The sequence below is a fragment of the Triturus cristatus genome, chromosome 2_1 (genome assembly GCF_964204655.1).
Source record: "Triturus cristatus chromosome 2_1, aTriCri1.1, whole genome shotgun sequence".
NCBI classification, from domain to species: Eukaryota; Metazoa; Chordata; class Amphibia; order Caudata; family Salamandridae; genus Triturus; species Triturus cristatus.
In genome coordinates this window covers 1040133301-1040150242 of record NC_140581.1, presented here as the reverse complement: position 1 = coordinate 1040150242, position 16942 = coordinate 1040133301, and the positions used below count along the sequence as shown (strand labels likewise).

Sequence of the window (16942 nt, the reverse complement as noted above, 5' to 3'; positions counted from 1 at the left end):
ACTCCATCCTGTCACACTTCATTTTCAACCTTTATATGGAACCCTGCGAGCCATCCTTGCAGATAGCAAAATCAAGATCTACCTGTATTCTGATGACTGCAACTCTAGAAATCTTCTCATACAATGGCATAGAGAGTCAAAGCCTGCATCGAAAGCATCCAAACCAGGATGTCAACAAACTACCTGGTGCTGAAACCCGAAAAGACAGAATTCCTCCTGTTTGCCAACAATTTCAAACATTCTCTGATTCAGTCATGGCTCTCCGACTTAAACCTAATGGTTTTCATGCCCCAACTGCCAGAACAGGCCAAATCCCTCAGATTCTTTTTTTACTTGAACCTCTCGCTCAAGAACACATCGCCAAGAAGATGAAAACAGCCTTGTTTCATCTCTTCATCCTAAAAAATCTGAAACATTTTCTTCCAGAAGAAGACTTCAGAATGACAGTGTAAGCCCTCACCCTCTTGCTGCTAAATGGAGGCAATGCTCTGCTCCACAGCATCCCTGAGACCACCTGTGGTAGATGTGGGTGCTCCTAAATTATCCAGGAAAATGCAGATCCTTTGATTTGCAGACAATGGTGCACAGTTTTCGAAATTCTTGCAACAATCCAAGCTTTGCCAATTGATAGATCACCACAAACAGATGACAAAATAGTTGATTGGTACAAGGAGTACTGGCAACTGGCAATCCGCAACTTATGATATTATTTGGTGAGATTCTTCAGGCACCTGAACACATTTAAACAAATAACATTGGGCGAAGACCCAAAACGATCCATGTTATATCACCCGACAGCCCTCTTCAAACATTGATTATAAGAATTTTACTAAAATCATTTCTATAAGATGTGCTAAAATAACATTAAAGCTTACTGAGTAACAGCAACTTGTTTTAACCTTGGTAGCAATCAGGCTGCAAATATGTATTATTTAATGGAAATGATGGCTTGTGCATCCATTTGAAACATTCCTTTGGCTGTAATGATGTAAGATGCAAAGAATGTATTTAAACTGTTGAAGTGTGTCTCGATCCTATGGGGTTCACCTCCTAGTCCACCATGCCAATAATCAACTTTCACTCTGAAATGATCAATTCATGATAAACAGCAAGAAGCAGATTAAATGAACAACAGGTGCAGAAGGAGGCACAGCTGTCCAATGTTTCACTCCTCTTTGTCTTCTTCATAGAATCCTAAGCTATAATGATTAGCAACCCTACATGGATAAGAAGACTCTAGGAATATCTTGGTTCGACCGTGGTCCTACCACACACATACAAGATAATCCTATATCTTACCCCTAACAAATACAGCTTAGACCAATGTTATGTAAGTAGTGTTAATCTTCATTGGAATCTCATGATACCACATGAACAGGTCTAAAATGATGCCTAACTCTGAGTGGGTCGGTGTATTACTACCTGTTTGTAAACTCCTGAATGTGCACAGGGTCAATTTATGAGTTGGGAGATATTTAACCTATCTGATAATTATCGGATGCATTAAATACCTCAACCTTCTTTAAATGTGATCAGGTCAAACCTGCCAAAATTTAACACGGGAAATATGTACAGTATTTACCATACCATGCAGATTTTTTTCGTTAAACACCAAACTCCATGTTATTCCCTGAAAACTCTTAAGAGGAGCAAATTATAAAGTGCGATAAGTAGTACCTTCACTCGTAACCAGCCCTTAGTATACTTCATTTGATAGGTACTCATATTATTAATAAGTTTGTGGAAACGTATGTGCACACTTCTTAATGGAGGTTTTACAACTATATGAGCTACTTTATAAACTCCTGTTTAAAAGGAATGATAAGCAATTTAAAGTGTTGCAAAACTTTAACTATCTTTTATAAGCCATATAAACATAGGTAACATGAATATGCTCCCAAGATTTTTATTTTTATATGGTCTCTATTTCTTAACAAATCGTTTTTTAGAGACATGCAAGTTATAATCTCAAAATTGATATGTAACTGATCCAAGTCAGAAGGAGGATGGTCACTACCAAACCTCAAGAGGTCTTGCCATGCTGCATCTTTCCTACAGAGATGAATATAACCAAGCAGTGCATCAGGTTAGTATTCAACAATATTATCCATAAGGATGACCCTTTATCAGATGGGAGTTTTTTCGAAGTTCCAGCCTCCAAAGTTATTTAAAAACTATGACTTGAAGTACTGCAGAATCAATGAAAGATAATGGTATCTCTCTCGCGTTTTTTCTAGTGGCATAAATGAATCCTGATGTGGAACTACATATGTTTCCCAGATTAAATTTCTTCCACAGCAAGTGTGCCTTGGTGTAAGATATCTACGTAGGAGAGCAGGGTCGGACTGGGACAGAAAATAGGCCCAGGCACCAAAATGAAAGTGGCCCCTATTAGTGAATTAGAAAACTAAAAAAAGTGGCCCATGTTTGCAAATTGAGGCAGTTGTGAATAAGTAAAGACACGCTGCATAGGAGTTTTTCAAGGTATAGAAAGTGCATGGATTTGTGCTTGCTGGGAGCAGTGTTTGTATTAATATCAAGGAAATCAACAATAAAAATTGGCCAAGCAGACCATAAGACTGGCCCAGAGACATCCAAAACAACAGCCCACACACTGACCCATGAGACAAGGTAGTCAATTTGTTTGCATTGTGTTGATAATGTTTTTACCCCACATAGAATCCCCGGGTGTCTTCAGGACAAGAAAATTCCATGGTGATACCTACAGATGAAAAAGGACAAGGGCTAGAACCTGCATGGCAAGTACTCTGAGCAGGGATACAACTGGCCAAGTGGGACACGATTACCTGCTAGAGCCCTGTTAAACGTGAGCACACATGGGCAAGCTGAAATTACAGCATGCAACAGCCTTTCTGCCCCCCCCCCCCGAAGGCAGATTGGGTAATTACCCCTAATCTGCCCCTTCAAGGGCCAGAAAGCCTACTGGACACCAAGAAGGTTTTTTTTTTATATAGCTCTATATATACATAGGAGTGGGCTGCCCAGCTTATGCATGGGCATTCCCCCACCCCAAACAAATTGGGTAAAATTCTTTCTGCTCCCCCTGGGGGGCATATGGGCATAATTAACCCAATCTGCCCCTCAGGGGGCAGAAAGGTCACTAGACACTAGGGAATGAATTCATGTGAAATGGGTTGAGGTGAGCACCCCCTTGGACATGGGCCTGTGCCCTCCACTCCGGGCTCAAATAGACTTTCTGTCCCTCCTGAGGGGTGGATAGGGTATTCACCATTATCTGTCACTAGACACCAAGGATTTCAAAATGGCGCCTGATTAAACAAAAGAATGGGGTGGCTTACACTGGCATTGAGCCATTCCCCTGCCCCAGTGGGGCTAATAGTGTCTTTTTGCCCCTCCCTGGGGACTAAAAGGTGGCGTGTCCCAATTGGGGAGGATGCTCCAAACTTGCTCTCACCAGGCACCAGGGATTTTGCCTTTGTGGTAAAAGAAAGTGGTGCAGGTGTTGCACTTTAGCATTGGCCACACACCACCTCAAAAGCGACATATTGCCACAAGTGGGGCAATGCTAGGTGGTACGAATTATGTGGATTTCTGCAGCTTCCGTAAGTTTTCATCACAAAATGTAAGGAAAATGTGTTATTTCAGGTAAAGATTGAGGTTTAGAGGGCACTGTGGGTAAGAAAACCAAATGGAATTCACACATGGCACACCACCCTCGAATCCACTGGTTGTGTGGTTTTTAAAAATGTGCAGGCTTGCTAGGTTTCCCTAGGTTTCGGCTAAGCCAGGGTCCAAAATCCACAGCCAACCTCATTAGAAGAAAAGGATCCGTTTTGAGTGGAAAACTGTTATGTATCCATGTTGCATTTTGCGCTGTTTCATGTCACACGCACTAGTCCTAAAAACAGAGGTGGGATACCATCTATATTGGGAGACTTATGGGAATGTAGGGTGGAAGGAGGTTTGTGTCCCCCCACAGACTCCAGAATTGTCCATGACCGAAATGTGAGGAAAATGTGTTTTTTTGGTCAGAGTTTGAGGTTTGCAGGCGATTCTGGGTAAAACAACCTGGTGAGAGCAACAAAACTCAACCCTTCCTGGATACCCCCATGTGTCTAGTTTTAACAAATGTGCAGATTTTCTAGATTTCCCTAAGTGCAATGAGCTAGGGCCCAGAATCCACAGCTGCACATTTGCAAAAAGGGGTTCGTTTTGAGTGGAAAAATGTGACGTGTCCACTTTACGTTTTGAGCCATTGCCTGTCGTGGGCACTAGGTCTAGCCACACAAGTGGGGTAAAATTTATATTGGGAGACTTGTGGAAATGCTGGGTATTAGGATATTTGAGGCTCTCCACAGATTCCAGATCTTTCAATCACAGAAATGTGCGGAAAAAGTGTTGTTTTAGTCAAAGCTTGAGGTTTGAAAGAATTAAGGGCAACACAACCTGGTGACAGTCACAAAAGTCACCTCACCTGGATTTCCCTGGATGTTAAGTTTTAAAAAATGTATAGGTTTTATAGGTTCTTCTAGGTACCGGCTAAGCTAGGGCCCAAAATTCACAGCTCTCCACCTTGCAAAACAAAAGTCAGTTTTGAGTGGAAAATGTTGATGTATCCATGTTGCATTTTGGGTTGTTTCCTGTCAAGGTACTATGCCTAACCACGCAAGTTAGGTGCCATTTTTATCAGAAGACTTCAGAAAATGCTGACCAGAAGGAAATGTGTGGCTCCTTGCAGATTTCAGAATTTTCCATGACAGAAATGTGAGGAAAATATGTTTTGAGTCAAAGTTTGATGTTTGCAAGGAATTCTGGGTGACAACCAAATACAAGCCACACAAGTCACCCCACCCTGTATTTCCATAGTTGTCATTTCCATAGTTGTCTAGGTTTAAAAAAATGTACAGGTTTGCTAAGTTCCCCTAGGGCCCTAGGACCCAAAATCCACAGCTACCAACCTTGCAAAAAAGGGTCAGTTTTGAGTGAAAAATGTGATGTATGCATGTTGCGTTTTGGGCAGTTTCCTGTTGCCGGTGCTAGGTCTACCCACACAAGTGGGGCACCATTTTTATTGGGAGACTTAGGAGAATGCTGGCTAGAAGGAAATGTGTGGCTCCCTGTAGATTGAGGAATTCCATTACAGAAATGTGAGAAAAAAATAATTTTTAGTCAAAGTATAAGGTTTGCAAGGGGTTCTGGGTGAAACAACCTGGTGAAAGCCACACAAGTCACCCCACCCTGTATTTCCATAGCTGTCTAGTTTTCAAACATCTACAGGTTTTCTAGGTTTCTCTAGGTACCAACTGAGCCAGGGCCCAAAATCCATAGCTACCGTCCTTGCAAAAAAAGGGTCAGTGTTGTGTGGAAAACTGTGATGTACCATTGTGCATTTTGGGCCGTTTCCTGTCACAGGTACTAGGCCTACCCACACAAGTGATGTACCATTTTCATTAGGAAACTTAGGGGAATGATGGGTAAAAGAAAATGTGTGGCTCCTATCAAACTCCAGAACATTTGTTATTACCAATTGCATTTTGCTACATTTGTGCCTTTCAAATGTAAACCAGTGTTTAAGAAAGAAGACATTTTGAAAATTCCCTCTAAATCTTATGCTGGTATGGGTACCCACAAAGTCAAAGATGTATAAATAACTACTACTCCTAAACTCCACATCTTATGCCCATTTCACAAATACATCGTTTTTCTTGATACCCATATTTCACTCTATATATATTTCACCATATGAATTGGTATAAACTCGGTACACAATGAAAAAACATTGTATGGTGCAGTTCAGTAGCTTGTTCTGGGTACCTTGTGTGTTCTTATAGAACTTACAAACCTTGTATGCCCCTGCAATTATTAGGGTTGAGTAGATGCAATGGTATATTGTTTTTGTAAATCGGCCATCGTGCTAAAAAGTTACAGATGAAAATGTTGTCAGAAATGGCTGATTTTTCCTACTCATTTTCTTTTTTTTTAAAGTTTTTTTTTATTGTTAATCAAAAACATTGTCATAGTATACACATTGACAGAAAATACACTAGGCATTGCAGTTTGTGATACAGTACACACAGTTCACTTTATCCTGCTAAGTAGACAATCTAGTTTATAATAAACCATTAGGGTGTTAAGTCCTCCAGGTGCGGCTGTGTCGGGTATTTCAGGTGGCTCACAAATGGTACCTCTGTATTCGTTCCATTTTCCCCATATTTGCATCCATTTCCTAGGGTATCCTCTTGTGACATACACCGTTTTTTCTCGAAAAATGGACCAATCCATGTCCCTTTTCCATTCCCCCAGTGTCAGGGCCATATGCACTTCCCACTTCCTAGCAATGTTGCTTTTAGCGACTAGGAAGCCTAACGTTACCCAAGTACGTTCTTTACTGTTTTAAATCAGTCGGTTCCCATATAGTGAGGAGACACCGTTTGGCCTCCATTGTAATTGTTTGCCCCAGAACTTCCCCCATACATGAGGTGACCGCCCTCCAATATCTCGCTATGCAGGGGCATTCCCACAAAACATGAAAAAAGGAGCCCTGCATGTTCCTGAAAGGTAGGAAGATGGTGACTTTAGCACAGCAAACCGCTCATTCATGCCATTTTAGGAAAAGACAGACATTTTTATCCAGAGCATTTTTTTCCTTTTTTCTCCCGAAAACTCAAGATTTTGCTATATTTTGCCTATTTTCTCAGTCTCCGCCAGGAAAATCCAAAAACCCTGAGTACCAATGAATGCTAGAAAAAAAGGGTGCAAATTTGGCATGGATATCTTATAAGGAAGTAATAATGCATAGCCCTAAGCGTGAACTACCTAAAATAGCCACAAAAGGGTATTCTGCCTTTACTACGTGGTCATTAGTTTGTATTACCATTACTATGCATATTTTAGTTCGCAGATGCCATTACTTAGCATGCATTTACTTAGCATGCATTTACTACGCATGTTCCATTACTTAGCATGCACTTACTATGCATAACAGAGTTACTGTGCAAATTAAAGTTTTGGGGTACAAAGGTATTTTTAGGGGTCAGGGTGGGTTAGGGTTTTGGGGTGTAGGGGGCATTTTTAGGGTTCAGGGTGCATTTAAGGTTTTGTGGTGCTGGGGTATTTTTGGGGTTCATGGTGTGTTTAGGTTTTGGTGTGCTGGGGTAATTTTAGGGGTCGGGGTTGGTTAGGGTTTTGAGGTGTGTAGGGCATTTTAGGGTTCAGTGTGCGTTTAGGTTTTGGGGTACTGGGGTATTTTTAGGGGTTAGGGTTTTGGGGTACATGGAGTAATTTTAGGGTTCACGGTGCAGTTAAGGTTTTGGGGTGCTGGGGTAATTTTAGGTGTCAGGGTGGGTTAGGGTGCATGGGGTATCATGCGGAATTTTGAGGGTTGAGGGTTCACGGTGCGTTTAAGGTTTTGGGGTGCAGGGGTATTTTTGGGGTTCAGGGTGCATTCATGTTTTAGGGTGGTGGGGTAATTTTAGGGGTCAGGGTTGGTTAGGGTTTTGGGGTGCATGGGGTATTTTGAGGGTTCAGGGTGCGTTTAAGGTTTTGGGGGGCTGGGGTATTTTTGGGGTTCAGGGTGCGTTTAGGTTTTGGGGTGCTGGGGTAATTTTAGGTGTCAGAGTGGGTTAGGGTTTTGGGGTATAGGGGGTAATTTTATGGTTCAGGGTGCGTTTAGGTTTTTGGATACTGGGATATTTTTAGGGGTCAGGGTGAGATAGGGTTTTGGGGTGTAGGGGTATTTTTAGGAATCAGGGTGAGTGCCAGGGGATAGGTTACTATTACAATTATTTTTTTGTTTTAAAGTACCAATAACGCATTGTAACGGTATGCGTAATAATTAACTGCGAAGTAAAAGCATTTTTAATGTATTTGTATATATTTGCGAAGTAAAAGCATGCGCACTAAAATCATGCTTAGTAAAGATATTTGCGAAGTAAAAACTTCGAAGTAAATACCTGCAGAGTAACTGTATGCTAAGTAACATCATATATTCCCACAAAAGAGCTCAGCACTGGGGTGGTTTATTATAATCAGTACTTTCCCCTCTCTATTTTGTTTGAAAAATCTGTATTCATAGTTTAGCAACAATTAATGCATCCAGGCCTAGTAATACTGCTTACAAAAATAATAACGATGTTAATTAATGAAGATTTGTTATTTGCAATAAAATATATTGATGTCGATGTATTGAAAGTTTATTATTTGCAGGTTTTTGACACGTACAAATCCTCTGAAAATTTCCCTTTTGAAGTCATTTATATCGAAGTATCTCCCCTTTTAAGGTGAGTGCCACAGATGTAATTTAATGTGCTTACAATTTTCGTAGTACCAGGCCAATTATCTTCAATAACATGGCCACCGAGAATACAATTGAACCTGCCTCTAAATTGTTGATGAACGCCACTGTGCAAACACTTTATTTTTCACTCTTTTCATACTAATTCGTGCACTTCTACAACACAGCTCCCTCATCGCTGTAACAATATCTGACTTACCTTTGTGGAGGAAAGGTGGAAAATGGCATAACTTTTGTTGTGTTTTAAGACTGTTGAGGGGCTGGATGAAATTACAACATTAAGGGCCCCCTTGCAAGGCAAGATGAGTCGTATGCTGGAAGGATACGTTTCTCTCCCCTGAACAGCCTGGTTTCTCACATTGGAAATAACTGGGGTGAGCGAAAACTCAAAAATGAATCCTGTAAAATTGTTAAATGTCTAGGGTAATGGGGCAGACTAAGGGCCCGATTAGGTGTTTGGAGTTGCAGGAGAGAACAACCATGCCGGTGGCCCGCTCCTGCATCGCCAAACCCGTGGTTTGCCCGCACATCACATTACAAGTTTCCTGAAGTCTGGTGGGCTGTTTTTAGTGTTTCCAAGGCAGTGCCTCTGAAAATGGTCACCGCAATTAGGGTGACCAACTGTCATTGGTGCAAATTCAGGACGGTGAGTGTAAAAATTCAGGACAAAGGGTCAAAATTCAGGACACAAATTCAGGACAGGAGGTCAAAATTCAGGACAAAACTTCAGGACAATAGGTAAATTTTACAGACACATCAGAGGAGGTCGCGCAATAGTATATAAGTAAGTCGAGCCATATCCAAACATATTCAACCATTTGCAAACCTATCCATCATGTATACTTCCAGCTATCATTTCACTCATCCATCCCTTCATCCATCCTTTCACTCATCCATCCATTATCCATCCATCCACCCTTTCACCCTATCCATCTGTACACTCATTCATCCACTCTTCTACTCATCCATCCATTCACTCATCCATCCAGCCATTTACCCTTTCACCAATCCAGCCATCCTTTCACTTACTCATCCATCCACCCAGTCACTCATCCTTCCACCCATCCACCCTTTCAGTCATCCATCCATCCTCCCTTTCTCTCTCCATCGACCCTTTCACTTAGCCATCCTTCCTTCCATCCATCCACACACCCATCCATCTACTCATCCACTCATGAATCCATCCATTGACCCTATCACTCATCCATCCCTTCTCTCATCCATTTATCCTTTCACTCCTTCACTCATCTATTCATCCTTTTGTCCACCTACCCTCCCTTTCACTCACTCATCCATCCTTACATCCACCCTTTCACTCATCCGTCCATCCATTCACCCTTGCACTTATCTATTCATCAATCCATCCATCATTTCACTCATCCATCCACCCACTCACTCATCATCCACCTTTTCACTCATACATCCACCCTTTTACCCATCCAGCTACCCTTTGACCCATACATCCAGCTATTTACCTTTTCTCTCATCCATCCTTCCACTCACTCATCAATCCATCTATACTCTCTCATTATCCATCTATTCAATCTTTCATTCATCCATTCACCCTTTCACTAATTCATCCAACCATCCACCCATCCCTTCACTTACTCACTCGCTCACCTTTTCATATTAATTTTGAGCTGAGCCTTTTTGAGAAGAGGCCCATCAAGAACTTCACCCTCGCTGCAGGAGCCATTCCAGGACTGGGACAGAAACCATCCAGGGCGGAGACAGGATCCACCACGGGGGGGGGGCAGGAGCCATCACGGGGGAGGGGACAGGAGCCACCACATGGGGGGACAGGAGTCATCACTGGGGGGGGGGCAGGAGCCATCACAGGAGTGGGAACAGCATCCACCAGGGTGGGCACATGGGTGGGCATGCAGTATTCTAGTATCATCTTGGTCTCTTCCAGGGTGGGGTAGGGCTCCTCACCCCCTCCTGGACAAGACAACGAGACGACAGGCTCTCTTTCTAAAATGTTAGTTTTGCCATCCCCCACTGTGATGTACAGTACTTAAAGGAGATACTCCAAGAGAACTGATTTAACTGATTGTCCTCCATACTTTGTTAATCAGTGTGGGTGCGATTGTGCCATTTCTTTATTTTATTACATTATAGACTGCATGTTTGAAGAACCGATGTTTGCTTACAATTTAGTAACAGTCTGTGAAGAGAACCACGTGCTGCCTTGGTGAAATCAGGGCCAGTTCTACGATTTTTGGGGCCCTGGGCAGAAGGGGAATGTGTGAGGCCCCTCTAAATTGCAGAGACATGACGCATTCAGGGCTGTTTGCATCTGAATAGATGCCCCTGCTCCTGAAGCTGCAGCCCCTCCCTCTCAGCCACCTTCAAACACCTCTTAACAGCTCATCAAGGGGGGAAGGTGTGAGGGTTGCCATCCCGCCGTGCTACTCCAATGCTGCTGGGTAGCTGAGCTTTGGTGCTGCATCAGAGTCTGTTACACCCGACCTCAACAGCATCGGAGTCAAGCAGGGAGGTGGGTGGAAGCTGTGCCGGCTTTAGGGTGGTGCGATTGGTGCCTGGTTAAAATTACGGACAAATGGCGTCCGTTAAAGGATCCTTCACGGACAATGGACAGACGGACTGTCCGTGAAATTTACAGACGGTTGGTCACCCTAACCGCAATGGGAACGCCAAAACAGTTCCTACACCGCATGCACTGTAAAGTCCATGCCGTGCAGGACCTGTCATGCATGCACACAGAGGGGCACATGTTGTGCCCCCCTGCCTGCACCCCAGTGCCCAGAGGCACAAGGAGGCCTGTATGGCTCCCTTTGTGTCCTCTCCGCCACAGTTTTCATGGAGGTGGAACAGCCATGAAAACCGTGGTGGAGAGGAAACTCGTAATATGCTTAGAAGGACCGTGGCAGTCCTGCCAAGCATATTGCTGCCTCTACACCACATGCCACTACCAGGGAGCGGCGGTGCCCTGGCAGCATACGTGCTGCAGTGGCAGTGCGATGACCCTACTCATAATTGGGCGGTCGGGCGCGGGTGCAGCGGTGGCTGGACCGTCACCGCCACGCCTCCCCGACTGTTCAGCACCTAAGAGGTCTGATCCACAGTCCATCCTTGTCGTAATCCCTACCTACATCAAGGTCCCCCCAATCAGTAGCCATAGAGCTTGCCCTCTGACCCTTTTCCCGTCCCATGGCTCGTGCATTGTGACCTGTGTTGCTCCGCTCACTTTTGCCACGTGCTCAGAGAAGGAAGCAAATGTAAGTGAAAAAGTCCCTATTGCACTTTTACTAATGGGGAACTGGTCGTTTTGGGTGACCAATTTCCAAAATCATGGAAGAGTAAGTAAAAGAGTCCCCCTGTAATACCACTTACTATATTCATGAAAGCTTTTTAAAATATTTCTAACCAATGTCAAAGTAATGACCGCCTCTCATGATGTAAAAGTAGATGTTATTTTTATTTTGATTCATGAGTAAATAGTTCCATTTCAGTTTACTGCATAGATGAACGGCCGTCCCGCGAGCATATCGAAAGGTCAAATGTCCATACGGACAGTCTTAAAGTGATACCCACAAAAACACAGGCGGTGATATGGTCAGCTGCGGCTTGGAAAGACACATGTACTCACCGGCGCTGCGTAAGCCTGCGTCAACACGCAAAGGCAAAGAAGGCTCCACCGCATCGTGCTTGTGCGCCTGAAAGGAAACAGACGTCGTACAGTTTAGATGTTTTCTGTGGTACCCGTAACATACCAGAGCCGTTCCCACTCGGTTTACCTCGCGTTTCTTTATCATAACACCTCTCCTTCCACAGACAGACCTTGCATTTCCATAAATAAATCGACAGTTTTTTCTCAGCTAGTCGGCGGAGGCTGCCGAATTTAATAATAAATGTTGTGACCGTGTTTACGGCACTGTTTGTTTGCACCGTTCTTCAAGTTGTGTAAATGAGACAGCCTCAGTTTGCTCATATTTTTAGTCGGTATAGAAAGCATCATCTAATATGACCTAAGGTTAGTTTCCAGTAGGTTGTGGAAATACAGGACGTAAAATAAACAACACCCACAATTCATACAGTAGCTAATGTACCTTGCTGTCCCTCAAAGCAAGTTGGAGGAAGTAGCGGATGAAAAGGAGGATGTATCCTCTACCTTTATTACGTTTGAATGTAATGCATCTTTACATGTGACCTCTTGCAGCTATGGAGGTGTGCACGTTTTTCTGTAAGCGGATTGTTCATGTCTGATTGTGTGCCGGTTTGTGCTTACTTTCTTTGTAGATGCCTGCACAAAACAGATGCTTCAAATATGGCGAATGCCGCCAAACGGCGTCCATCCCTTGTGAACACATCTCTAAAATGTGATGGAAAAAGGAAGTTAATGCCTTTCATACTTGTCCAAACTGTCAGGCTTAAGTAGCTTATCCAGTTCCAATCGTTTTTTTTACATATATGTAGTCCTACAATTATAATGGGCACATACTACAAGTCCAGGAATGCAAACAAAACAAAAACAGACCTGGATATCCTTCTCCGTGCCCTTTATTGTGCATCATGTTGTGCCCTCATAATGCACAATGCTCCACCTTCGTCATTCATCCAGAATAACATTCAAAATTCTGCTCTTTTATGAGATTGCCCTCCTCTAGATTGAATGAGATCTGCCAGCTACTATAGAGACCATATAGAAGAACGTGTACTCAAGAAGTAACTTATGACACAGTAAATATAGCTTCAGAAATGAGACATAATCTAATTATTGTTGTGGTCATCACTTAGTTACATAGGCACAGATAACTCATGCGATATGGAATGATGGACAACTCCTGTCCTAATGGGCGGACGCATGACGTCAGACAACATGGACCCCATTGATTATTCTTCGGATTTCCATTCTCTGTCTTTTGTCCACAAACCATGGAGAGAAGCAATTCCATAGGACCTACCAGGTGTTTGTATTTATAAAACACAAATGGGGCATAAAGAGCTTCGGAGGATCTGGGCGGCTTTGATAAGATGGAGCATGTAGACTGAGGTGTATTTCAAAACTGAGTTTAAATCAAAGACCAGCTATTAAATACCATAAATATAATATCCAGTGTTTGTCGAATTTGTGGATGGGATAGACAGAGAAACCCAACAGCATAAAACCGAGATCATTCCCCAAGGCCCAGCACCAGCTTAAATTCATTATCAAGCACGGCGTTAAAATTATCGCCGCTTTAGCGGTAGAAAACTGCCGCAAAAGCGTCGATAATGGGCTTGATAATATGCACATTATCGCCACTTTAGCGGCAGTTTCCTGCTCCTAAAGCGGCGATAATTTTAACGCCGTGTCTTGATAATATGCCCCAATGTCTCATCTCTGCACCTTCAACAACATTTTAGAGAACATCAAACCAACAAAGGCGGCCTATTATCAAGGACGGCTTTAAAATTATCGCCGGTTTACAAAACATGGGCTTCTATGGGAATTCACAAGGACATATTATCGATCTGACCAGGGCCCTGTGTTGTTACTAGATGTTCCTTGTGTTGACTGTGCCAACCCAGGATGGCACTTGCCTTCACCAAAAGTTGGCACCCTTTTGGGAGAACGACCATATCAATGCTGAGGTAGACACTATGGGGCATATTATCAAGCACGGCGTTAAAATGATCGCCGCTTTAGCTGCAGAAAACTGCCGCTAAAGCGGCGATAATGGGCTTGATAAAATGCCGCAGAGAATTCCCATAGAAGCCCATGTTGACACCAGAACATGGGCTTCTATGGGAATTCTCAAGGGCATATTATCAAGCCCATTATCGCCGCTTCTTGATAATATGCCCCCATGTAATCCATGTATGTAGATTCCCTGAGACAGCTGCACCACCTTGTAAAGGCCAACATTGCAACAGTAAATAAAATCACACTCGAGCTACTTTTCTGGAGCCTCTCGCCTATTTGCCCTCATGGTTAGATTCAGAATCTAAATAAAATATATGAAATGACATTAAAACAGCAATCAGGGTATCCCCAGTTCTTAATTTTCAAGCAAGCACGCCCACATCCAGAGGGGTACTCCAAGAACAGACTCTTTCTTCAAATTCTGACACAAACCCCACACCTCAACAAAGTCTTTCCATCTATGAAAGCCCTAAAACCCTACCTCTCAAACGACTGAAACCACCAAACCCAAGCATTTGCAAGGTTCACTCAACTTCTGGAAATGATTCACCGAATATTGTTGACTACTCCACGCCACATTCTTGGAGGAACGAGAGGAACATGCAGTACCTTCCTGCAGAGCGCTCAAATATATATGTTCAAGTTGAAAAAGCAGGTATTATAGTTGTAAACAATCTGTGGAATGACAGGATGCAACAAGGTCTGCGCCTTGCCGAGGCAGTGAGTTTACTGGTGGCTTTAGGAAACCTGATACGTCACTATTCATGCACAATAACAACTATCACTACAGCTGTCCACTGAATCTGGCGTTTTAACGGTAGCCTTCGTGGCCCCATTTTCAAAATGACAGAATACGTCACAGTTTTACAAAACAGCATCAAATATATTTTTTACGTTGGCGATTAATGCAAATGCAAAAATATTCTGGACTAGCTCCATTTGCATGACCACACCCGAGTTTTAGTTTCGTGGCTAAACCCAAAGCAAAACATATGGAATACGTTGCTTTTTTCTGGTTCCGTAAAACTTAAGCAGATTCATAGTTTGTGCTGCTTGGTTCGTGGTGGTTTGTGGTGTTTTGCCTGCTGGTGTGAGAGTGCACAAAGCTGTCCAAAATCCCACAGAAAACTTCAAATTTCCCTCACTTGAGGGAAGTCCATTCAGTAGTCAACATTTGGGGAAAAGTGGTAATTTCTTTCCTTCCATTAATTTTTTTTCCACGAGCGGATTTTGTGTTTTGCATTTCACTGGAATGTTTTACCCTCCTCTGTTTCTGTTTCCATGGCCATGCTACACATTGGCGCACTAAACTTTCCAGAAGCAAAAAGCTCGCAATGCTGCACACCAAACTGCGGCCATGTCCCAAATTGTTTCAGTGAAGCAAAACACCACACACCAAGGTACTCTCTAGCAAAAACTCTCAATAAACATGCACAATATAAAACCTGACATTTAACTACACATTGGAAGGCATAATTTTAACTAAACATCTACAGAGAAAGGAATGGTGCAGCACATGATAACATTAAATTATATAGGTGTCATACCTTGTTTTTAGGAATGCAAGGTTCCAGGTGCGGATATTCACAGAGCTCACAGACCTTTCTGACGTGTAAATGTGCATTTACTTTCTGAACGGTCAATCAGCCCTTCTTATGACAGCAAGAAGTGAGTGAGTGGTGCCCACAAATGCTCTTCTGGTAATTTCAATCTAAAAATGGCGCTGTGGTTAAAAGTTTCAGCGGGGGCTCTTCTGCTTTCACAGACATAAACGCCAGACAATAGATGAACACAATTTGTTTTGAGTCTAAATATGTCATACTTGGAGTACATTTGTAGGTTCTTCTGTCTGCTTTTATATTAATGACTGTAACCTAATTAACTACAACGCTCACTTCACAAAAATAAAACGCATCTAAAACTAACCACACTGTAAAAACATCTCGACTTAATTTGATTCAAAGAGTTTTTTGTTACTTTTTATTGTTTACCTAGTATACAATTCAGATAAACACATTTTTCTGCTTCTATAATAGACTGTTAACATACACATAGCAATGTGTTACTAATTATATTTGCAATGCAGAAATTTCAATGTAAGAACACAAATGTTTTGTTTTTTGTAATTTTAGTTTAAGGTAGACAGAAAGACAACGTCTCTAGGATTTACTACCAGAAACAGTGTTCCTACATCCCTCAACGTCATGCTTCCTTTTGTCCTGCAGCTAATACTACAGCTATGAAATTACAACTGTATTCATTGATATTTTTTATATGATATTTATTGGTTATAATAAATAAAAAAACATTAATTGCCCTTATTATATACATAGTGTTCTCTCTTGGAAAAAAGGAACAAAGACTGTAGGAAGGTGCCCTTTTTGTACGGTGACCCCACACTTTTTGCCCCAGTGTTAATGGTTATGACTCTGAAAGTGCCCTTGAGCCTGCTAAGCATGCCCCAGTTACAGTGCACTCTCCCAAAATATGATGTATGTGAATTGGGAACCCAAATTGACAAGGATTTAACCTCCTTATAAGTCTCTGGTAAGTGGTACCAGTGGTACAGAGGGCATGGCAGTTAAAGGGGGTACAGTACACCACACAAGAAGATGGACGGAATGTTGCACATTGGCAAAACATTCACCCCCAGTCACAGATCTGGGTTTAATCCATTGTTATTTTGCTCACTACGCCTCCCCAGTTCAGACATGGCCAAATGCAAATCAGTCTTGACCCTGTGCCTCATGGGAACAGTCCAGCCCGAACTGCCAAGCCATGTCTTCCCTGGACCGGAATCAAGCATCCTAGGACCGGTTTCGGGGTTTCACCCCTCTTCAGCCAGGATAGCTAGACTCCAGTGGCGTAGTGAGCACGGGACCCACGTCTGGGCATACCCTTCCCACATAGGGTGAACAGCAAAACACAGAAGATGATGGACGGAATGTTGAACTTTGGCAAAACATTCGCCCCCAGTCACAGATCTGGTTTTAATCCATCGCTATTTTGCTCACCAC

The 16942-nt window shown here is 42.7% G+C and overlaps 1 protein-coding gene across 1 annotated transcript in view; it reads right to left on the bottom strand.

Annotated features, from left to right (window-relative positions):
- LOC146866311 (uncharacterized) overlaps window positions 1-15536 on the bottom strand; it is a 69038-nt gene extending 53502 nt beyond the window's left edge. Inside the window, exons 1-2 of the mRNA XM_085640844.1 lie at window positions 15473-15536; window positions 11889-11955 (exon numbers count right to left, since the gene is read on the bottom strand). Coding sequence (XP_085496970.1) covers window positions 11889-11942 — 54 coding nt within the window. The 5' untranslated portion in view covers window positions 11943-11955; window positions 15473-15536. The remainder of the gene's footprint in view (window positions 1-11888; window positions 11956-15472) is intronic.
- Window positions 15537-16942: the final 1406 nt, after the last annotated feature.